The sequence below is a fragment of the Vigna angularis genome, chromosome 4 (assembly GCF_016808095.1).
Source record: "Vigna angularis cultivar LongXiaoDou No.4 chromosome 4, ASM1680809v1, whole genome shotgun sequence".
NCBI lineage: Eukaryota > Viridiplantae > Streptophyta > Magnoliopsida > Fabales > Fabaceae > Vigna > Vigna angularis.
In genome coordinates, this window is record NC_068973.1 from 15,033,022 (window position 1) to 15,056,813 (window position 23,792).

The following is a 23,792-nucleotide window of genomic DNA, read 5'->3' on the forward strand; positions in this document are numbered from 1 at the left end:
TAATAAAAAACTGCATTTTACTTGCATATAATAATACCAGGTAGAAAATCAGTGACTATGCAGTGTCTTTTTCTGCATAAAATGAATACTATCATTTTTCCTTCTCATGACAGGAAAACGACATAAATTACACTTGTACACTCTACAACTCAACTAACCCTAATCCTCATCAAAGCCCGCATCATTCATGTCCACGTCGCGATCGTCGTTGTCCTCGGCTTGTGCTTGATCATCAAAGGTTGCAGCAGTGTTAGGCTGCACGTCATTATCCACTGTACCAGTGGGTCCAATCAACTGAGATGGTTCGACCACCTTTTTTTGCATGGAGGCTAGACTGTCATCACTGAAGAATGATGAATATGGTTGAGAAACCTGCAGATGAAAATTGTTTAGTTCGTCATTTTTTTTTGGTGAAAAAATTTCTTGGATCCATAATCTAACCAGGAATGTATTAGCATAGATTCAGGTGAACCAACAAACGAATATTTATGGAGACATTATAGATAAAAGGAACATGTACTAATGGAGAGTGTACTAAAAGGAACATGATCAATTAGGCTCAATTAAAATTCTTATTTTAACGGATCAAATTCATGTGTTGCTACTTATAAATGACCTTACTTTGAATAAACAGTCCCTTTTCTCTGCACTTTCCACTAGCTTGTTCCATTGTTCACTCCTCCTTAATGTTGAGGCAGATCCAACCACCTATATCAACAACACAAAAATGGATCGGTATTCAGGTGTATGGACCAAATGAAATCCATGAACTCATCACATTAACAAAAAAAGACATAGTACCAATACTGCTGACTTTGCTCTAGTGATCCCAACATTCATCCGTCGGATGTCTCCTACAAAACCTATGGCTTTATCTTTGCTTGCCCTGACACATGAAAATATCGCAATGTCCTTTTCCCGTCCCTGAAAGAAAGTAAATTATGATTTATTTCTTCAATTCCTAACATTTTTTAAAACTTTAAATTTATAATTTAATCAAACCAAATTACACAATGAAGGCTCGTCTATGGTGCAGTGCAACAGTTCATAACCAGCTATCTATGCATTCGTAATCTATCTTGCAAATGACAGGTTTATTGTATTCCAGATGGTAAACAATGTAAACCTTATTCAAGTATTTGCATAATTTACTGTTAAATAATTAGCAATAAAACTCAAAATGAACATGAAGGATATCATACAATAAACACTAAGCTAGTTTACCTGGCAACCATCAACAGTACATATATCCACTACTTTCTCAGCTGACATTCCAAAAATCTCCTCAAAACGTTTTTGGAAGAGCTTGACTTGTTGACTATAGGGTGTTATAATTGCAACTTGGTTACCAGATTTGAGTGCCGGATAGAGTGAAATCAGTTTTTGATACAAGAATAGAACAAAGTCAACTTCCTCAATATTTATCCATGAACCACTCCCAGATGGTCGAGCCTCTTTTCCCTCGTGTATATCAAAGAAGCAGAAGGGGCCAAAGCAGCGGTAATCATGCCATGCCCGTATTGTCCGTGATTTCACCTCATCCCCATCTTGCAATAAGTCTCCATAAAACTCCCCGGAGGGAAAGCTTCTTATCTGTTCGATCATTACATAATAAAACTCATTCAGAAAAATTCACAGGAAATTTCAAAAAGAACAAAGTAATAAAACAGAATATAATGATGAGTTTTCTCCACAGAAAAGTAATAAAAAAGAAAAACAACTCAAGGACCAAATACTAATGATATTAACACAATCCCTTGATGGAACACGATAAAACTGATTAACAGGAACAGGTTATATTCCCTGTTATGTGATGCAATGCAATCAAATCCTAGGGGAAAAACTTCAGGATTTTAGAAGTGTGGTACATGACAGAATTAGAATCGGACCAGAGTAGTATTTGTTAAATATATTATCTTTATTTTTTATTTTTATTAGTTAGTTTGTTATTATTTCTTATTTGTATTTTGGGTTTAACCCATATTTATTCTATTATAAATAGATGACCCTATGTGTGTATTAAACACAAGAGAGTTTTCTGTCTCGCATCAGTCTGGTGTTGCTGTCCACCACCGCCCGCTGCCACCCGCCATAGGCCGTCCACCGCTGAGGATGAGGAGGTCGAAGAAGTTCTCAATGCACATCCTGCAAAAGGATGGGTCACACTCAAGAGAATTGCTACTCCTTATATGATTTCCCTTTTCAAAGATTGAAACTTCCAATTCGAAGACTGAAACTTCCACTTATAAGTTCACCGAGGACAAATATCAAGAATATCTAAGGTTAAAGTCTAATAGCTTGGCACAGTCATCTCAATCTCCAAGTACATCAACAGCCTGCGTTTCTCAATCCATAGAAGGTAAAAATTCAATCTCAGGCAATTCATATCACATTTCTGGTAATACCTCTAGAAAAACCTCATTTCATAACCCTTGCAAATGGATCTAAAACTTCCTCAAAAGGAGTCAGACATGTTTCCTTGTCTCCCTCCCTCAATCTCAATGCTGTCCTTTTGTCCCTAATTGTCCTTTTAATTTAATTTCCCTAAGCCAGTTGACCAAAATGTTAAATTGTTCAATGAACATTTACAGGAGCATGGTTCGGGATATCGGTGTTACCCTCCTGAAACTAAGAAGTATTACATGTATGTCAATATTACATTCTGTTAGATGTTAAGATGTGTGTTTCTGTTATTTGGGCTTAGTCTATTCTGTATTAAGGGCATTGGCCCATATCTTACAATATAAATAAACTACCCTATGTGTATGCTAAACACACAAGGGATATTTTCTCCCAATCTTCTCTATTTCTCATATGGTATCTAGAGCACAGGAATAGTTCCAGTCAACTCCACGGTCTCCGGCACCTATCACTGCCGCCGTCCGTCGAGGAGAATATGCGGCGGCGACCACCGGGGATGGGTCGTGCTCTTCGAGGCACACCGAACCCCTAACTTCGCCGGAGAAAAGGCTGCGACGGCGGCGGCGGACGGTGGCGGCGACGACGGACGGAGCGGCGACGACGGACGGAGCGGCGACGAAAGGCGGAAGCAACGGCAGTGGGTGGCTGCAAACCCTAACCTGCTCTGGATACCATGTTAAATTTAGAGAGAGAAAATATAGAGATAGAAGTATTATTCCATTGTGTTGTGTTTCTATTACACCAAATGTCCTATATAAGGAGCAAGTAGACCAGCACACAACAGCCCAAGACTTACAGTACAATTATACAATACAATACAATATATTTCAACACCTCTCTATGGCGTCTTCCTCGTCTACAAACACCACTATTGGTGGCTCATCTTCTGATCCCTCAATATATACCAATTATGTGAATGTACACTTGTCCATTGACAAGTTAGATGGCACAAATTATGCAACATGGGCGTCCGACATCAAACTTTGGTTGAAGAGTCAGGGGTATTTAGATCATCTTACTCAAAATGTGACTACTGCTCCCATAGATGACACTTCCCGCTGGATGAAAATTGATGCTCAGTTATGCATTGTTATAAAGTCCACCATTCACTCCTCACTGAAACAAATGTTTCGATCCTATGAAACATGTTCAGAAGTATGGGCACAAGCGAAGTTGTTATACACCAATGACACTCATCGTCTTTATGGTGTTTGGCAGGACCTATTAACTGTTATTGGTCCGCGCAATCCTGGTCCCATGGCAGATTATTTGGGTAAAATTCATGCCCTTCTTCATGACTTTAATGATATATTACCTCCTGCTTCCACTCCTGCTGAAGAATTGGAACAACGATCAAAGTTCTTCATGTTGTTGGCATTATACGGACTCTCTGATGATGTTTCTCATGTCCGTGATCAGATTTTGGGTTCTCCTGTCATACCCAACTTTACTTCTACGTGTTCTGCTCTTTTGCGTATAACCTCGTGGCAAACCCGTCACTGAAACATCCCCTCATACTAATGATTCCTCTGTTATGGCTGCTCAACGTGATGATCGAAGTCGGTCTCGCAAGCCAAGTAAAGGACGTCCAAAATGTGACCATTGTGGCAAGTTAGGCCACAAGATTGATAAATGTTATGCTCTCCATGGACGTCCTCCTCGACCTGTAGCAATGCCAAATTCTGATCCACCTCCCCGATCACCGTCTGCAGACCATCCTACTTCATCTAATACCATAGACAAACCTGCACTCTTCAACGAATTTCTCAGATGGTATGAGGATCATCAGCACTCTGGTTCCACTACATCTGCATCTGTTGCACGTACAGGTACACCTTTTGTTGGTCTAACTCACTCCCTCGGACCTTGGGTCCTTGACTCAGGCGCCACCGATGACATCACCGGTAACAAGTCTTTGTTTTCTTCCTTGTCATGTCCTGATAATTTACCCTCGGTAACAATGGCTGATGGGTCTAGAGTCTCATCTCATGGTATTGGTATTGTTAATATTTTTCCATCCATATCCATTGATCATGTACTTTATGTCCCTGGGTCTCCCTTCAACTTATTGTCCATTAGTCGTTTAACTCGTACTCTTAATTGTGTTATTTCATTTACTAAAGATTCTGTTTGGTTGCAGGACCGGAGTTCGAAACACATGATTGGCACAGGATGTGAGTCTCATGGCCTTTATCATCTCCGTCCTTCTCCACATGTTGGCGTAGTCATGGAGTCACCATCCCTTCTTCATGCTCAGTTCGGTCATCCTAATCTTGCCAAACTACAACAACTTGTCCCGAGGTTGTCCACATTATCAAGTTTGTCGTGTGAGTCTTGTCAGTTAGGGAAGCATACTCGTAGTTCCTTTCCTCGTAGTGTCTCACAACGGGCGTCGTCTCCCTTTTCATTGGTTCATTTTGACATTTGGGGACCTAGTCGTGTTAAGTCCATTTTAGGTTTTCAGTATTTTGTTACTTTTATTGATGACTATTCCAGATGTACTTGGTTGTTTTTAATGAAGAATCGTTCTGAGTTGTTTTCTATTTTCCAATCTTTTTTCAATGAAATAAAAACACAGTTTGGGGTTTCTATTCGAAATTTACGTAGTAATAATGACCGTGAATACCTTTCTCAACAGTTTAAACAGTTTATGGCTTCTCATGGCATTCTTCACCAAACCTCATGTGCTTATACCCCTCAACAAAATGGGGTGGCTGAGCGCAAGAATAGACACCTTATTGAAACAACTCGTACACTTCTGATACATGGTCAAGTACCCTCACGTTTTTGGGGTGATGCAGTTCTCACAGCATGTTATATCTTATCAACCGCATGCCATCTTCCGTCCTAGATAACAAAATCCCGCATTCTATCTTATTTCCTCATGACCCTCCGCATCCATTACCTCTTCGAGTTTTTGGGTCTACATGTTTTGTTCATGATTTTAGTTCTGGTCTTGATAAGTTATCTCCTAGGTCTCACAAATGTGTCTTCTTAGGATTTCCACGGTCACAAAAGGGCTATAAGTGTTTTTCCCCTTCTCTTAATCGTCATTTTATCTCTGCTGATGTCACTTTTGATGAGTCTTCTTTTTACTTTTCACATCTATCTTCTAGTTCTGTACCTCTCCCTGTTACTGTTGATATTCCTCTTATCTGTGATCCTCCTGGTGATACTCCACCCCTCTTGTCTTCTCCTTCTTTAGACTCTCATTCACCACAGGCTCATCCTTCACCTCCACCACTTTAGGTTTATAGTCGCCGTAATTGTCTCCCTCATGACTCACTTCCGGTGCTGCCTCATGTGTCTCCTTCGGCTCCAGCAACTGAGTCTGACTTGCCTATTGCCCTCCGTAAAGGTATACGCTCTACCCGTAACCCTTCCCCCCATTATACTGTTCTTAATTACCACAGATTATCTCCATCTTTTTATACTTGTCTCTCATCCATTTCTTCTGTGTCAATTCCCAAATCTGTGGGTGATGCCTTAACTCATCCTGGTTGGCGTCAAGCTATGATGGATGAATTAAGTGCCTTACAGGAAAGTGGAACTTGGGAGCTTGTCCAATTACCATCTGGAAAGTCTGTTGTTGGTTGCAGGTAGGTGTATGCTATCAAGGTTGGTCCTGATGGTACAATTGATCGTCTGAAAGCTCGACTGGTTGCCAAAGGCTACACACAGATTTTTGGTTTGGATTATGGTGATACTTTTTCTCTAGTGGCAAAAATGACCTCTATTCGCCTATTCATTGCCATGGCCGCTCTTCGACAATGGCCTCTTTACCAACTTGATGTCAAAAATGCTTTCCTCAATGGTGATTTGCATGAAGAAATTTATATGGAGCAACCGCCTGACTTTGTTGCTCAGGGGAGTCATCTGGATTGGTATGTCGTCTTCGCAAATCCTTATATGGCCTAAAACAGTCTCCTCGGGCCTGGTTTGGTAAATTCAGTTGTGTTGTTCAACAATTTGGTATGTCTCGCAGTGAAGCGGATCATTCAGTGTTCTATCGCCACTCGAGTGCTGGATGTATCTACTTAATAGTGTATGTCGATGATATTGTTCTCACAGGAAGCGACTATCTTGGCATCTCTCAGATGAAACAACACCTTTGTCATCATTTTCAAACCAAAGATCTTGGCAAACTTCGGTACTTTTTGGGTATTGAAGTAGCACAATCCAGTGATGGTATTGTCATATCTCAGAGGAAGTATGCCTTAGACATCTTGGAGGAAACAGGGTTAATAAACTGTAAATCTGTTGAGACACCTATGGACCCTAACATCAAACTCCTACCAAATCAGGGGGAGCCTTTCTCAGATCCTGAACGGTACAGAAGACTAGTTGGTAAATTAAACTATCTTACTGTTACGCGTCCTGACATTTCCTTCGCAGTTAGTGTGGTGAGTCAATTTCTAAACTCCCCATGTGAAGACCATTGGGATGCAGTTGTTCGCATACTGAAGGATATTAAAAGATCACCTGGAAAAGGTTTGCTATATGGCCCTAACAACGATACAAAAATCGTTTGTTATTCAGATGCTGATTGGGCTGGTTCCCCTTCTGATAGGAGGTCTACTTCTGGATATTGTGTCTCTATTGGTAGCAACCTGATATCTTGGAAAAGTAAGAAGCAAAGTGTTGTGGCAAGGTCCAGTGCAGAAGCAGAATATAGAGCTATGGCATCAGCTACTTGCGAGCTTGTGTGGCTTAAACAATTGTTGAGTGAATTGAAATTTGGAGATGTCACTCACATGATACTTATATGTGATAATCAAGCTGCTCTCCATATTAGCTCTAACCCTGTCTTCCATGAGAGAACCAAACACATTGAAGTTGATTGCCATTTCATTCGAGAAAAAATCATATCCGGAGATATCAAGACTGAGTTTGTTAATTCAAGCAACCAGTTGGCAGACATATTCACTAAGTCCTTACGAGGACCTAGAATTGATTATCTTTGTAACAAGCTTGGAACACATGATTTATATGTTCCAGCTTGAGGGGGAGTGTTAGATGTTAAGATGTGTGTTTCTGTTATTTGGGCTTAGTCTATTCTGTATTAAGGGCATTGGCCCATATCTTACAATATAAATAAACTACCCTATGTGTATGCTAAACACACAAGAGATATTTTCTCCCAATCTTCTCTATTTCTCATACATTCTTTGAACAGACTCCTTACTTCTCTCCATCTGTTCAGGATGTTTCTATCCTCCAGCAGGTCCTTCCTATTCCAATGGCCGAGTCAAATAGCTCACCCGTCTCTGTCATTCCAAGTCTTGATCCCAATCCTCCTACACCCGTTTCTCCAATACTGAGATCATCCCACACAGGGCCCCAATGAATAGTCCACCTCCCCAAGACAATGGTGAATCTCCTACTTCAGATTCTTCTCCCTGGTCACCTTCTCCCACACCTCTTGGTGAAAATGATTAAGCATGGCCTATTGCCCTCAGAAAAGATACTCGTTCTACTCGAAACCCTCATCCTATTTATAATTTTCTTAGCTATCATTGATTGTCGCCCTCCTATTTTTCTCTTTTATCCTCAGTGTCTTCTGTTGTTATACCCAAGAATGTGAAAGAAGCACTTGATCATCCTAGATGGCGACAAGCTATGATTGTAGAAATGCAGCTCTTGACCACAATAATACTTGGGAGTTGGTGCCACTTACCCCGGACAAAAAGGTGGTTGGTTGCCGATGGGTGTATCCAGTTAAAGTCGGCCCTAATGGTAAAATTGATCGGCTCAAGCCCGACTTATTGCAAAGGGTTACACTCAGGTTTATGGTCTTGATTATTGTGACACTTTTTCTCCTGTTGTCAAGATGACTACTATTTGCCTCTTCTTTGCCATGGCAATCATTCGTCATTGGCCACTTCATCAATTAGATATCAAGAATGTTGTCCTACATGGTGATCTTGAGGAAAAGGTTTATATGAAGCAACCTCCTGGATTTGTTGATCAGGGGAGTCTAGTATGGTATGCAAATTGCATCGATCTCTATATGGACTCAAACAATCACCTAGTGCTTGGTTTTGGAAAGTTTACCTCCATTGTTCAAAAATTTGGGCTAAAACGTAGTGAAATAGACTATTCGGTTTTTTACTGTCATTCTTCTCTTGGGAAATGTGTTTACTTAATAGTATATGTTGATGATATTGTCATTATAGGAAATGATGCTGTTGGAATATCTCAACTGAATGAGTACTTGTGTAGACATTTTCAAACCAAGGATCTTGGAAGTCTCAAATACTTCTTAGGCATTGAAGTAACACAATCAAAAGATGGAATTGTAATTTCCCAAAGGAAGTATGCTCTTGATATATTACAAGAAAAAGACATGATTGATTGCAAATTGGTAGACAGCCCCATGGACCCAAACCAGAAATTAAGGACGAAAGGTGAATTATTCTTCGATCCAGAGAGGTGTAGGAGGCTGGTTGGAAAACTGATTTACCTCACTATTACAAGGTTAGATCTATCCTTTGCAGTTGGAATGGTTAGTCAGTTCATGCAGGTTCCTTGTTTAGACCATTGGAATGCTCTCATTCGCATTCTAAGGTATATCAAAAAGGCTCTTGGGCAAGGATTGTTATATGAAGATAAAGGAAGCATTCAAGTCTTTGGGTATTGTGATGCAGATTGGGAAGGTTCGCCTATTGATAGACAGTGTACTATAGGATATTGTGTTTTTCTGGGAGAAAACATTATTTCATGGAAAAGTAAGAGAATGTAATGGCACGATCAATAGCTGAAGCCGAGTATAGGGCGATGGCGTCACTCACATGTGAACTTATATGGGTGAAATAATTCCTTTAAGAGCTTAACTTCTATGACATCCATACTATGAAGATGCATTGTGAACTTATATGGGTGAATCAATCTGCTCTCCAAATTGCATCAAATCCAGTGTTGCACGAGAGGACTAAACATATAGAAATTGATTGTCCTTTCGTTTGTGAAAAGTTGTTGACTAAAGAAATAAGTACTGAGTTTGTTGTGTCAAACGATCAACTTGCAGATGTGTTGACCAAGTCATTAAGGGGTCTTGGATTGAGTTTATTTGTTCCAAGCTTGGTACATACAATTTGTGTGCTCGAGCTTGAGGGAAACTTGCAGATGTGTTGACCAAGTCATTAAGGGGTCCTTGGATTGAGTTTATTTGTTCCAAGATTGGTACATATGTGCTCGAGCTTGAGGGAGAGTGTTAAATATATTATCTTTATCTTTTATCTTTATTAGCTAGTTTGTTATTATTTCTTATTTGTATTTTGAGTTTAGCCCATATTTATTCTATTATAAATAGATGACCCTATGTGTATATTGAACACAAGGGAGTTTTCACTATATTCAACTGTATTTATATTGAAATGAGGCAAAAAATAAAGGATAATCGTCTATTAAAAATGTGCTTCTCCCTCCAGCACAATTCTTGCATCTCCACTTTCTGCCAGCTGCCCTACTTTTCTCTTTCAGCTGGTGCCACTTGATTCCTTTTACACTCATACACAAGCAGGCCTAATTTATGAGGCATATTTGTCCCTTCTTCTATTCCCCCGAGCCCCTCATTTTCCATATATACCTTCGTTGTGGGCCTATTAGTAACGTGGAATATATCAAGATCAAATGCTACGAAAAATAGTTTAGGAACAGTAGAAGTGTAGCCTGGAATATTCTCAAGATATTCCATTGTAAGTCTTCAATTTAAAATAACCTGTACTGTTTCTCATTTATATTCTTCAATCTAAAATATTGCCTCGCTCAGTTTTTTGATTACGCATCATTAAATGTCATTCCTTCAAAACCATAATTCTACTGCACTTAAATTTTGATAAAAAAACCCACCACTATAATACCACTTAAGCAACAGAGCCAACATGGCCCCGGTATTTCCCCAGCATATGAGGCAATTCTTAGGTCTGAACCAATTGAACTCATTTGGCCACACGAAGACCACGTTAGAGAAATTAATTTTGCAAGATTCTGCTTAACATGTATTAGAAATGAATTATGGCCTAAGTAAACTCCAAAATCTAATTCAAAGGGGGAAAGATTGCCCACACCTTACGAGCAGTATTTTAGTCATATTCTTAGCTAATACAGAACATGTTAACAGTATGCACCAACCTCAGGATGCATTCGATATTGGGTCTTCAACATTTTAACCGGGTAACCAGCCTCCATCAATCTTTCAAATAAGCTTGTGCCATATCTTAATTCATGAAACAATAAAGCCAAAAACTCATGTGTTAGAAAAAAATGGTTTAATGTATTAAAATCATAATCACCACAAAACTAATTGTTTACCCGTGATTCTTAGCAATGTCCGAAATTACAGTTGCTGGAAGTTGAGCTGGATCACCAACCTTTAAAAATGTTGCAACAAAATGTAGCCTCAATAAGGACAACACTAGTCAAAATTACTTAAAAAGTCTGTAACCCAACAAGCTTTTAAAAGGGTTCAACAATTGTATAAAATATTTCCACTGTCCAGGCCTTTGTCTAACCATTAATAATTAATAGACAAGAATTATCAATCCCATTGCTGTATACCATTTCACATTGTTTTGATTAAGAGTTAATATGAATAATGGATTTTCTTTCTTCGCACATGCTGTCAAAATGCATTTTTTTCCTCAATTTATATTTTATACATGATATAGAATATTGTTCACACATATATTACGATAAGTAAAAAGTAAAATCATGTACGTTCCTGTAATGCAAGGATATAAGCGATGTAAAGTACCAGAAAAACTTTTTTGCATTGATTGGCTAAAGGAACAAGAGTTGCAGGCTCCACCTGTCATAAAGAGTTGAAATAAAATAAGCAACAACGTTTTAGATCTGCTCATTACAAAAATAAGTTATACAGCCTGAAACTACATAATAATAAACCTTTTCAACTTTCCAAGATTGACCATTTTCATTGCAACTTAGGAAAAAAGATTAAAGTTATTAGTCTAGTTTAGTAAATAAATACGGTTCCTAAAGAATCTTGTTACGAAGTTCCTCCTTGTGCATTTGGTTCTACTTGTTTCATGTATGATATTTCTCCAAGATAAATTTATCTTGCTCATCGAATTCTCTTCTTGGGTGTTCTTGACTTGGGAGACCACATTTACTCCATGACAAGTATCCAAGTACTTGGGAAACCTACTTTCAAAAGAACCAAACAGTTAAATACTCCACCAAGTCGTAGTGCTCAATGTGAGACATAGGCACCATATACTACCCAAGTTCCTATAAAGCGCCATTCCTGAGAGTTGACATCTTGATGACTTTATCTGTATGACACTTAACTCAGTGACACTTCATTCAACTCCTGTATCGGTCAGGGTTCCTAGTAGTCAGAATTTTGTGTAGGTAACCCTTTTTGAGACACCAAGAACTAGGTCTGATGCCAATTGACAAGTACCTAAGAATTTGAGTAACTCAACTCTCAAAAGTCAGCCATCAAAGGGGCAAAAGCAAACACTTGAATACTTCCCCATGCATCCCATATTGCAGCTTGATGTGGGACTTAGGCGCCCATAACACCCAAGTTCCTATTGCTCGCCTACAAATTGATTCTTCAGTTCCTTTAATGTTGCATTTTTCAAGGAAATCCCTTTCTTCACTACCCAACAGAAACCAAATTCAAAATGCTACCACTGCCTTATCTAGGAATCCTATCTTTTATCCTCAACTTTTGAATTCTCAAATATCAACAACCTATTCCCAACCACAGCAGCTCTCTCCTTTGACACTCAGTGTCATCCCTATATAGTGATTAATCCCCTGCCTTAGAGGTCTTCAACTATTCTAGTCCCATCGTAATCTTCCACTAGCTTAACTACTGTGGTTTGTAATTGTATTAATTCTACCTTTAATCTCCACCCCTTTTATAATTATTAGATAACTTCGTCAAACTACCATTTTTTTGAAATTTACTTTTGTGATACGGTGGATCCCTTGTACTCGAAATACATTTTAGTTTTGCTCTTTTATAAAAATAAATAAGCCAAGTGTTACACCAAAATGAGCATGTTTTAGCTTGCTGGAGGATGAGTTATGATACAAGTAGAACCCCAAGAACAAGGAAAATTCTTCAGAACACTGTCCCACTGAAAAGCTTCGCTAAAGAAAAAGAGGCCCGCTCAAGTGACAAAGACTTTTAGGGATTTCAGATATACTTTAGACTTAGTCCTCAGTAGCTTATTTACTCCAAGAGGAAAAAAAAATTTGTACTCCAGCCAAAAAATATTTGAAAACTCATTATAATCTAAAGGTATTTCTATCTATATAATCTAAAATTATTTCTATTTTTTACCTCAGCTTAAGCTTTCCTGATAGTTGGTTCATGGGATATTATCAGTCTCTATGACCATAAGGTCTAGAGTTCAATCCTTTCCTCCCCTATTATTTTCTAATGAAAAGTTATACTCTAGCACAAAACAGCTGGGTCTTTGCGTTATTCACAGCTCAAGCCAAAAGGACTCCGGTGTGGGTAAGTAAGAGATACTAAGATTTAAAACATAAAATCATTTTTATGTCTTCACATGATAGCTTAAGTTTCAGGGATTATTGGTTCATGAAGGTTATTCCATCTTCATACTACAATTAAAAATAAATAAAAATTAGTTGCTGGAATATTTTGAGGTACCCCAGCAACTTAAGATCAAACTTTGTCAAGTTAGTTTATATTATAAGCAATATTAAAAGTGACTCAGCAACTAAGAGGATTTGACACTTACAGCCTGTGCTGCTTCATCTATAATCACAACATCAAATCCACGATTTAGTTTACTGAAAACATGGGAACCACTAAAGCTGAGAGTTGAGAAGACCTGCCAAGAAGACAGAAAATACTATGAAAATCAGATTGCTTTTGCTTATGCATTCAACATAAAGTGTGGGAATACATACAATAGTGGCCTCGTCTAAAATTGCAGCTCGGATACTGTCATCATTACATCCTGCAGTACTCTGCTTATTGGTGGATGATTTATTGGCACTAGAACGTTTTTGTTTCATCTGCATATAAAAGTTTCAACCTTTAAATTCAACCCAATTACATTTGAAGTGTGTTAATAATACAGATTTTTTTGTAATAGAAACAGCAATCCTGTAAGTAATGCTTAGACTACCACTTCAATAGTTAAAATACTGTCGCAATTGCCAGGGTGTGAACCAAATACAATAAATATCTATTATGCTCAAAATTTATTTTCTTTAAGAACATCATTCCAAAAAAGGTGTATAAAATGATCACCATATCGTCAGTGGTTGGTACACATCATAAATAAAGCCACGACAGATGAACATGTTTTGGGCTTGAAATCTAGATACAAACGTGTTTTCAGTTAATAACATCATATGACTAGATGACCCAATTATAAGATATATGAAGCCTGAACATGAAGGTAAATCATTTCATTGATCAGAGATCCTTCCCCACAAATGATGTAAAGTTTCAGTCCTAGTGCAGAGTGATGAAGCTTCATTATCTTCAAGTGCCAATAAACGTTAGGCATAGTTCTCAATGTCGAGCAACCATACATTGCATGGATATCTATTGATCAAAAGCATTAAGAATAATGCACGTTTGTCAATATTAAATTTAGCATATTATCGATCCTTTTGTGCACAAAGACAAACTACCTGCTTTTCAGAGATCTAGGCCATCAAATCATAAATGGCATTATGCAAACAAGGTTCCAGAATATGGAAAAAGAGGAGGAGGTTCTATTAGACTTCTCTTTTCCATTGCAGTTATTCACTTTGGACTCTGTTACAACTTGACATAAAAAATGTCACATGGTGATTTTGAAGTCTACATGGGGCATACTCTTGGATTTGTTGCTTAGGAAAAGTCATCTAATATGTATGTGTCTACACAAGTCCTTATGTGGTTTCAAGCAATCACTATGCGCATGGTTTGGTCATATGTCAGAAAATTTACTTTCGACAATCTAGAAATGTTACGCCTGTGGACACAACAAAGGATTTAGGTATCAAACCTGTACCCAACTAAGGAGAGCCATATTCTGATCCTCAGTACAAATGGTCAGTTGGTATGCTAAATTACCTACTGTGACTTCTCCAGGTATTGCTTTTACAATGATCTTAGTAAGTCAAATTTTAAACTCTCCTTGTCAAGACAATTGAGATGTGATAGGATTCTTGGCAGCAACAACCCTGAACCCACACAGATACACACTTCAACAAACCCACAACACGCAGTACAAACCAAAGAACCAAACTGTTTTATTATTCTGGTAACAAAGACTTATGTTCGTAAGCAACCAAGGGAGCAATCATCTCTTCACCCAGGATGTAATAATCCTGTCACTACAACAATAAACCCAAAACTGTCCCTCTAAGACACACCTCCCCCCTATATAACCAACCCTTCTCACCTAACAACCAACCGTCTAACCAACTAACAACCTCCCTCACCCTATGTCCTGTTTTTTATCTCTTTTTTCCTAACATAAACTGTAAAGGTCCTATCAAGATGTGATCATTCGGATCCTAAAGTATATTAAGAAGCCTCGTGGCAAGCCCTCATTTTGAAGATATATGAAATACTCAAATTGTTGGGTATCCTGACACCAATTAGGCAGGGTCACCAAGTGACAATTCAGGGTATTGTGTTCTTATTGAAATGATTTAACATGTGGAAAAGTGAGAAACAAAATTTTTTTGATAAATCTGCAGAAGCATATTACATGTCAATGACATTAGTCCCTTGTGAGCTTATATTAGAATAAAGTTCTGAAATGCACCTTATATGTGTAGACTTGGTAGCAAGACACATTGCCTCTAATACTATCTTTCACAATAGAACAAACATATTGAGACAAATTGTCGTCTCATAAGAGAAGAATTAGAGTCTTAAGACATCACCATTAGGTTTGTCAATTCTAGTGAACAATTAGTCAACATATTTACCAAGTTTCTTAGAGGCCAAGTATATTTGCAAAAAGCTAAGCATATATGATTATATGCTCCAACTTGGAGGGGAATGTTATCATTATAGAAATAAGGCACAAATCCTATATAATCAAACATATATAGATTATATATATACATATTATTGGAAACCTTTTTATTTATTCAGATATCATATCTTTATTATTAGAGGATGTAAAATCTTTTATTTATTGTAATGATTCTTTTTTCTCAATATAAATAAAATATCTAGGTTGTATTAGAAACACACAGTTTCACTTCAATCTCAATCTTTCCTATAGTTTAATAGGAAGGATGATTAGAAGCTAAAGTAATCTAAAAAGAAGCCAAGTATAACCTACTTCACAGGTTCTAGTAACACATTCACCAGCATAATTAACTTTATAGAATCATTGTTTTGATAGGAACACATTTTGGAGCCTCTTCATCTAACTTCATATCACTCATTATATCAAGACTCTTCATTCATTTCAGGAGAATGTCAGCATCCCCTTAGGGTTGAATATTAAGTGGTGGTAAGTTTTTATTGAAAAAGAAAAAAATCATTGCATTTTATAGTTTTGAACTACAAATGTTTTCTTCATCAATAAAAACTTACCTGTTAGGTTCTTTATCCAAGAACCTAGGAAAAACTCACTCCTTACTCTTCAAACACACACTCCGACAAAGAAATGCTTCTTTTATTCACTTTCAATCAACAGAAAGAATACAGAGAGCTTAACCTCTCCCCCTCAGGACAATGAGTCCTGATCAACAATTCAATAAGGCCAAAAAAGATCCCTCCCCCAACTAATCACAACTATTTATACAAGTTCAAAAGCTTTTCCCCGCTCCCCCTAACTGCCCAAACAGTTAGACCTTCTAACTATGTTTCTTTCTTCTCTCATAGACTAATAACGGTCTAACATTACCACTTTTAGATGCACAAATCAGTCAGTCCCAAGCAATGATGTTAATAAAACCGTTAAATTAATAACTAAGTTCCCCTCCAGACCTGCTGAGGCATAATCATGGCATTATAACAAAAGTTTACAATAGTGATATGAAAGATTATATAATGATGGTGGCAGCATAGCTAATTGAAACACATTTGGTCTAATATTCCACGTACAAGTTCATCCAGGGAAACAGCCTTGACAGAATGATGTGCTTTGAGACCAATCCGAACAATTTTAGGGCAATAAACACGGTCATTTTCATCATGTACACCTAAGAACATCCATGAATAAAAATAAATATGCAATCATGATAATATAGAATACAGAATTCTTAAAATAAAAGACTGGCCACACAACCAAGATAGCAATGACACCTCGCTAGTCAATGTGTCCTAGTTGAAATCTTAACCCCCCCACCCCATTAAAAACACAACCAAGAGGGTCAAAATCATGGCGAGGGAATGAATGCAAAAAGAAAAATTCTTTTTCCCAAACAAATGCATTGAAGAAACTTAATACCTCCATTGAGAACCCTCAACACAATCTCATCAAGGGCAGAGTTTGATGGGGCGCAAACTAACACTCTTCCATGGTACTTACGACTTGAAATTACAGCTTCAGGTTTCTGATAAAACCCATCATTAGAGATGTTATTTTGCAAGATCAACAATTTTAACCAATGAAAGGAGTACTTACTAGTTCATTTCCAGTAGTTGGGTAAAAGCCATCATCACCGTCTTTTGGCATCAGACTATCCCTAGGATTAATACCAGTAAGCCATGGAGAAGCTAGTCGCCAATGTCTTAGTCTGTCATGGGAAAAGGGAAAAGAAAATAAAATCTTCTAGCATGATGGAATATGAAAAGTGCATTCTGCTAACAATTGAATAAATAAGATGGAGAAATATCAGTGTATTCAACATAAACTGTTGTGCTTTTGATTGATGTATATATAAAGGTTACAAAAAGAGGCAACACAAGCTTGGTATGTATATATAAAAGAAATAATAAAATAACATTACATTTCAACACTAACAATGCTAGTATAAAACCCATTTGCGGTTTATTTTAATTGACCTTGGGACAGAAGTGGTCACCATCCCAAGGTAATTTTGCAAGATATGTACTTTGAAACCAAATATTACGAGGCTCTTGTTGAACATCATCTAACCCAACTAAATTATTCTTGAATTCTACAAAAAAGGGTAAAAGAGCGAGCCAACATGCAAGAGATACTATAGAGGTTAAAATCAACTTTATCAGTTTGGAAGGGTACTCTGCTATGGACCTGCATTCATAAAATCAGCTAAATAAACTGACTTATGTGACTAATACTCCAATCATCTAGAATTGTACTTTAATTAAAATAACTTCTTGAAAACATCCTCAAGAATATTCTAATCAAAATACTTTATTTGGACCTTGGAGAATTCTAAAGTACAGTTAAGCCAATAGGTTCTTTCTCTCTTATCATACTCCAACAACACAAATATCAAATAAGTAATCATCCAGATCACTTACTTCTATAAGCCAAAGTCAAAAAACTGTCATAAGCTTTAAACAATTTTCCCAGCTTCTTACGATGTTGGTATAAAATTAAACCATCTAAAGTGAAAGAGAAACCAAGGAAAAGTGCATTAACTTGAATTACAGCTATTTTCTTTATGATATAATACAAAAATCAAATTTTACCCTTATTGTTGCACTTCTACTTGATTCACAACATTTGTTTATGAACTACTTGAAGGTAGGCATGGCAAGAGAGCAAACATGCATAACACAAAGCAAGAAGAGACTAATAATGAACATAACAGATAAGGATTTCAAAAGATGGCAGATATAGGGAATTAAAAGAAATATTATGTCAGAATCACTGGAAATAACCAACATCGGTGGCAAGAAGTTTTCTTAACCAAGTAAAGCCTAAATATTTTCAAAGCAAATCTTACTTCTCCTCAATAGGTAATTGTGGTCTTTGCCTTAGCTCATAGGTCCTGCTTTCAAAAGAAAATATCAATAAGCATATGTATGAATAAAGAGCAAGAAAGATTAAGCATAAATATGACCATAAGTTGCTTGGTAGAAGCAAAATTTGCTTCAAAATCTCACTTCTACCAGGCACACTCCTAACACAATGCTTTGCTGAAGACAACAATTGAAACAAAAAACTGAATTTTTAGAAATAGAAGACTGCAGACATATACTAAATATTATGCTTACTTAGAATGCACTCTTGTAGGAGTTGCATGCAAAATGGTACTTAGAATCCCAAGTATGGTCTGAGTCTTCCCAGTCCCTGGGGGCCCCTGAAAGGAGTTGGTTAGGCTCGATTACAATTTTTTTTATTATAAAAAAGTACTACATTACATTGATAAAAACCCAAATGTCTCAGGTATTTTGCAAGAGGATAGTTGAACAAATAAGATTGATAGAAAAACTGTTAGGTTTCTGGATTAAAAGGAACCTAAAACGTTTAGTTCTACACCCAAAGACACCAGTGTTATCAACACCCAGCACTGGAAACGTATCTATTATTCCAACGTAAGCAGAGTACAAGAAAACAACCAAGGGAAAATGCTTCCCTTCACACAGGTTGCAACTAGTCCTGTCCAGCCTCTCAAACTAATAAAAAACGTCCCTTCTAAAAGACACAACCACACCTATATATATAGTCTTCCCATTAAGGAGACTATAGCAGCCCAAACCACCTGGACAGCCCAGACCACCTGGACAGCCCAGACCACCTGTAGCAAACTATGTTTTATTTTTAACAACTTTCCTCCTAACATAAACATTCATAATCCTATCATTACATGCTACGGCCTGAACAACCTTGTCCTCAAGGTTCAAATCTGGAAAGTGAACCCATATGGTCGCCACATCCTCCCATGTTGCTGCCTCTGGTCCCCCTTCTTGCTATTCAATGAGAACTTACTATTTCAAATTGGCAGTTCTTTGAAATAAATTTCTCCAATTCCCGAATATAACAAACAAGTCTTTTCAGAAAAATAATTCAGCATAACTGATAAACATAACACCAAGCATAGCCTAACAGAAAAGGGAAATATGAAAAACCATTAAAAGAATATTAGAAGAGAAAAAACCAAATAGAGACCTACCTGTATCAGGACAAAGGCTTTTGATGATAGACCAGCCTGGAACAGAAATAAAATGTTAAAATGGAATGAATAAAGGTTACAAGAGGTTTACATCTTATTAAGGAATGAAAACTTCTAATCAATCTTCACTTTCTTTTTTCTCCTCTTTGTTGTTTGACTTGTAACTTATTATGATGGCATATGTTGCAGTGTAGATTTTTCTAACAATTGTGCATGCTTGAATATGCTTTAAACTAAAGGGATAAAATGGTTTTCTTTCCTAGCTAAACTATTATGCTTCACCTTACAAAAGCTAGCTTTGAGAAAGGAGAATTTTTCAGCCAGTATAAATGTAACATAGCTTTTAAGTTTTTTAAAAGATCTTTCAAAAGGGTTCATCAACAAAAGCACATTATCTTCCAAAAGAGTGATAAGAATTTTATTGGACCAAAGAAAATAATAAAGGAGAAAGAATTTATAAAGATGGGGAGATAAATGCGTGATTTAAGTTTATTGTTTCAGTTCATTTGAAATTAGATATTAGGTAGTTTGTTTTGAATGCCTTTTGCTCCCACATTTCTTTTTCTGACTCCTATATCAAAACCAAAAGAAATTAAGATGAGATTGAAATTGGAAAAACCCAAGCCTTTAACAAGTATAGAAGAAAAGAAACGTGGAAAACAAGGAGCATTTTCAAATTGAAAAAACTTGGTGACAAAAAAGTAAAATATAACTCTGAATGATATGCTATGCATCATAATACGTTTGAGTATTATATCCTTTAACTAAATGTGAAATCCAAACTTGCAAATATGCCCCCCTCTTGTCATAATCAAGCATTTATTCTTTCCAAACTATATATCAGTAACAAAAAAAGAGAAAAAGCAAATTGGATTGCTTAAAAGAAGAAAGACAAAAAAAAAACCTGAGTTGATGAACAAGTTCTAGTTTTATTTACTTTATTGAACTTCTAAAATAAAAAAACTTACTGTAATGGCCTCACGCTGGTACTGATTAAAACTATTTTCAACATATTCCCTCAACGGTGTTGGGATTTTCCATCCATCGACTTTTGTGCCAAAATCTTCTCCAACTGCACTTAATATTAAATCCTTGTGCGGGAGACAGCCTAAAGTTCGAATAGCTAAATATTCCCGAGCAATAGTAGATAAGCTGCATTGCTGCATGATTTTCACATTGGATCAACGGCAAAGCTAATTTAAAAGAAAATGCCTTTTGTTAAGAAAAAAAATTCTGAAAACCTTTATATTTCTATTATAAATTAATAATACAATTAATCAAGGAAGGCAGCCTCCACATAAGAAACACACACAATATTGATATCACTAGAAGTACATGATAGAATAGGTTACCTTCCTAAAATATAACTGTCTTTCTGTCTCGCATATATAAGATCGCATGTTAAACAGCCTAGGGCAAGATTTTACATCATCTGTATTATATTTTAAGAACTCCCCAGCAAGATAGAGTCTAACTTGAACAAGTGGGGTAGCAAAATATTTCCAGACATGTTCCACCAAAGCAAATGCATAAAAAGTAGGTAATATTTTTCCATCTGCAAACTGCTGAGACAAATACAGATAGGAATCAATTCAAATTCGAATAGGCAAAAAATTCAAAGCCCAAAACACATAACTTCTCATCACTGGTAGTACCTTATCTCTGGAAAGTAGCAAAAGATCATTCTGTGATATTGATTCTCCCTCATTAATTTCACATGGAAATTCTATAAAATGAAAATCATCTGCTTCATTCCAACTTTTTACCACCCCCAATTTCCAATCAGTCACTGGTCAGGCAAACAAAAAAAAAAATCTTAAGCAAAAAGACCCTTCAAACTTTTATTTTGGTCCCTAGGGTATCTCAGTAGAGTGCTAGAGACTAATTCAAAGATTTATGAAGTCTCTCGTAGCCGGCAGCTAAAAAGACTAATCCAAAACTCTATTTAAAGGGCAAGTCTCTCTTAATAGATATTCTCTATTAACACAGACTCAGAATCGGACCTTTGATTATGTGCTTACTAAGTAGATTTATTTGTCAACCATACCTCGCTACATTGACCCTTCTAACTTTAAAACATGAAAAGCAAACCAATTATTATTTAAATTGAAGTAAGAAAGGAAGAACCGCATCTTAGACAGGGCTTTAACAGTCCTCTGACAAGTGCTACAAAGTCAGTCACTCCCACCCAATTAATAAGAATAGTATAGAACGGGCTAAAGACCTTAGACAAAGGCTGTTAACAACTGTGCTACATAGCTACTGCAAGAATAATAATCTTTTCAAAAAATAAAAAAATAGTTGAAATTAAAGATACCCTCTTCTTCCTCTTTCTCCTTAGTGATCTGGGATTTGGCTTCTTCAAAGATGAGCGGTTCGTAGGTTGCAATATAGTCATCGACATCTGTATACCGGTTCTTCACCTTCATGAGTGACAACTCCGCAGTCCCTTTTTTCTGCTCCTGAAAATACCAACTTCCAAAAGACATTACGAAAGCAAATTAAAAAGAAAAAAACACAGAAACAAAGAAAAATAGTAAGGAATAAAGTGTATTGCCTTAGATTCCTTGAGAGCAACGTAGTCCCAACTAAGAATAATCTTGTAGAAGCGGCAGATTACGGATTCTTCCTGAGTCTATGCAAAATAGTCCCAACCTCAGTAAGAATTAAAAAGGTACACAATAAACTATGCAAAATATCAATACCTGCAGCTCCTTCTTCATTGCCATATCCATGTAGATTTTCTCTAATTGGCTGAGTCTATCTTTTCTTGCTTCCAACTCTTTATAAGACCGATCTGTTTTCCTGTATAACCAAAGTAACTTATTATCAAGCTGATATGGTAGTAGAAGTAAAACAAAGAGAAAAAGGGGAAGTAACTGTAGTAGTACTGCAGACAAGTAGCAATATCTTAAGAAATTGGAAATTGAGCTTAATCCAACATCACAAATCCAGTTTGATAAAATGGAAATTACACCCACATATATATATATATATATATATATATATATATATATATATATATATATATATATATATATATATATATATATATATATATATGATAATTTTGTCATATCTCGATCTTTAATACATTTAAAAGAACTCGTGACCTGATTTACAACCTATTTGACTCAACACAAACAATTTAATATAGCCAAAATAAGAGAGAACTAATAGCAATCAATCTAACCATAATTATTATTCATCTCTCTATTTTGGGTTAAATTATGTCAATCATTCCTACCGAAAGACCAATTCTCAATAAATAACATATATATATATATATATATATATATATATATATATATATATATATATATATATATATAAATAACATTTACACACTTACAAATAGAAATTGCTTACCAAATTTTGTTATCATAGCCATAATGTCATATTGAATATACTTTACCATATCAGAAGCAAGTAAAAATGTGTGATCAGGGGTTTAATACAGGATAAAAACATCACCCTTTAAATTTTGCATACCAAAGTTTTTTATCATAGCCACAATGTTATGTTGAACATACTTTATCATCTCAGAAACAAGAAGGAAGTTGCAAATCAGGGGCTTTATTCAAGATGAAACATCATCCTTTAAATTTTGCATAACTAAATAAGAACTTTCACAACAACTAAGAAGTGATTTAAACGGTGATTGAATGAATAGTCATTGGTAGAAAGAAGAAACTCACGGTTGAGAACGCTCTTTGTGAGCACGACTGGGAATTCTCTTCGTCGACTAACTCCTTTGCAACGCTGGCTTCTGCGTTTGCTTTTCTTTTCGGGTAAGAGAACTTCTCCTGCACCACCACATTCCCAACTTACCAATGAGTGGCTTTATCTGCAGCACCTGCACATTTGGGCCGCCTACAATGGGCTTAAGTGAAGTGTGCGTTTTCAGTGAGCTGGCAGAAGACGCCTGCTTTGGGGGTTCTCGTTCAGAGTTTCATTTGAAGAAGAAAATACATAGGGCTGATGCAAGGACTTATTTCTGTTGGGCCACTACTGCAGATTAAAAATGTTACATCCTACACTTTCAACTTTCATCCTGCACTTCCAAAAATTTCACTTTTAACCTTTTGACATTTCATCATCATCTGTATCTCCAACTTTTTCAAAACTTTATTTCTAACTTTAATAAATCTTTTTCCATTTTTTTTTCATTAAAAACAATCTTCACTACCTTAATAATAATTTAATTTAATTTATTTTAAAATTTAAATATTATTTTAAATAATTTTGTATTTTAAAAATTATTAAAATATAATTTATATTATAATAATAGTTATATTAAAAACATAAAAATAAAATAATAATAATAATAATAAATAATAATAAAAATAAAT

The 23,792-nt window shown here is 36.4% G+C and overlaps 1 protein-coding gene across 4 annotated transcripts; it reads right to left on the reverse strand.

Moving 5' to 3' along the window:
• LOC108321635 (probable helicase MAGATAMA 3) lies at positions 1-23,370 on the reverse strand. Of its 4 annotated transcripts, none has more exons than XM_052876305.1 (22): positions 23,139-23,370; positions 22,146-22,245; positions 21,998-22,075; positions 21,758-21,902; positions 21,096-21,229; positions 20,793-21,005; positions 20,409-20,600; positions 19,441-19,476; positions 18,542-18,627; positions 18,271-18,318; positions 17,019-17,130; positions 16,842-16,947; positions 16,496-16,593; positions 13,336-13,443; positions 13,164-13,256; positions 11,177-11,230; positions 10,735-10,793; positions 10,555-10,639; positions 1,225-1,593; positions 802-924; positions 622-708; positions 1-372 (listed from the first exon to the last, which is right to left on the reverse strand). In XM_052876305.1, the coding sequence occupies exons 2-22, from the start codon at positions 22,173-22,175 to the stop codon at positions 160-162; spliced, it is 2,469 nt and encodes an 822-aa protein (XP_052732265.1). In that variant the 5' UTR covers positions 22,176-22,245; positions 23,139-23,370; the 3' UTR covers positions 1-159. The 4 variants fall into 4 exon arrangements, with proteins under 4 accessions (XP_052732265.1, XP_052732267.1, XP_052732266.1 ...); XM_052876307.1 differs by having other exon boundaries at positions 20,793-21,002; positions 23,139-23,369; XM_052876306.1 differs by having other exon boundaries at positions 18,271-18,315; positions 23,139-23,369.
• Between the last annotated feature and the right edge of the window lie 422 nt (positions 23,371-23,792).

Excerpts from the sequence above, each read along its gene's own strand:
- LOC108321635 (XM_052876305.1), bottom strand. The coding sequence starts at position 22,175 with ATGGATATGGCAATGAAGAAGGAGCTGCAG. Across the intron at positions 18,319-18,541 it reads CCTACAAGAGTGCATTCTAA|CAGGACCTATGAGCTAAGGC; the intron begins GTAAGCATAATA and ends TTCTTTTGAAAG. Across the intron at positions 17,131-18,270 it reads CAATTACCTATTGAGGAGAA|ACTAAGACATTGGCGACTAG; the intron begins GTAAGATTTGCT and ends TTCCCATGACAG.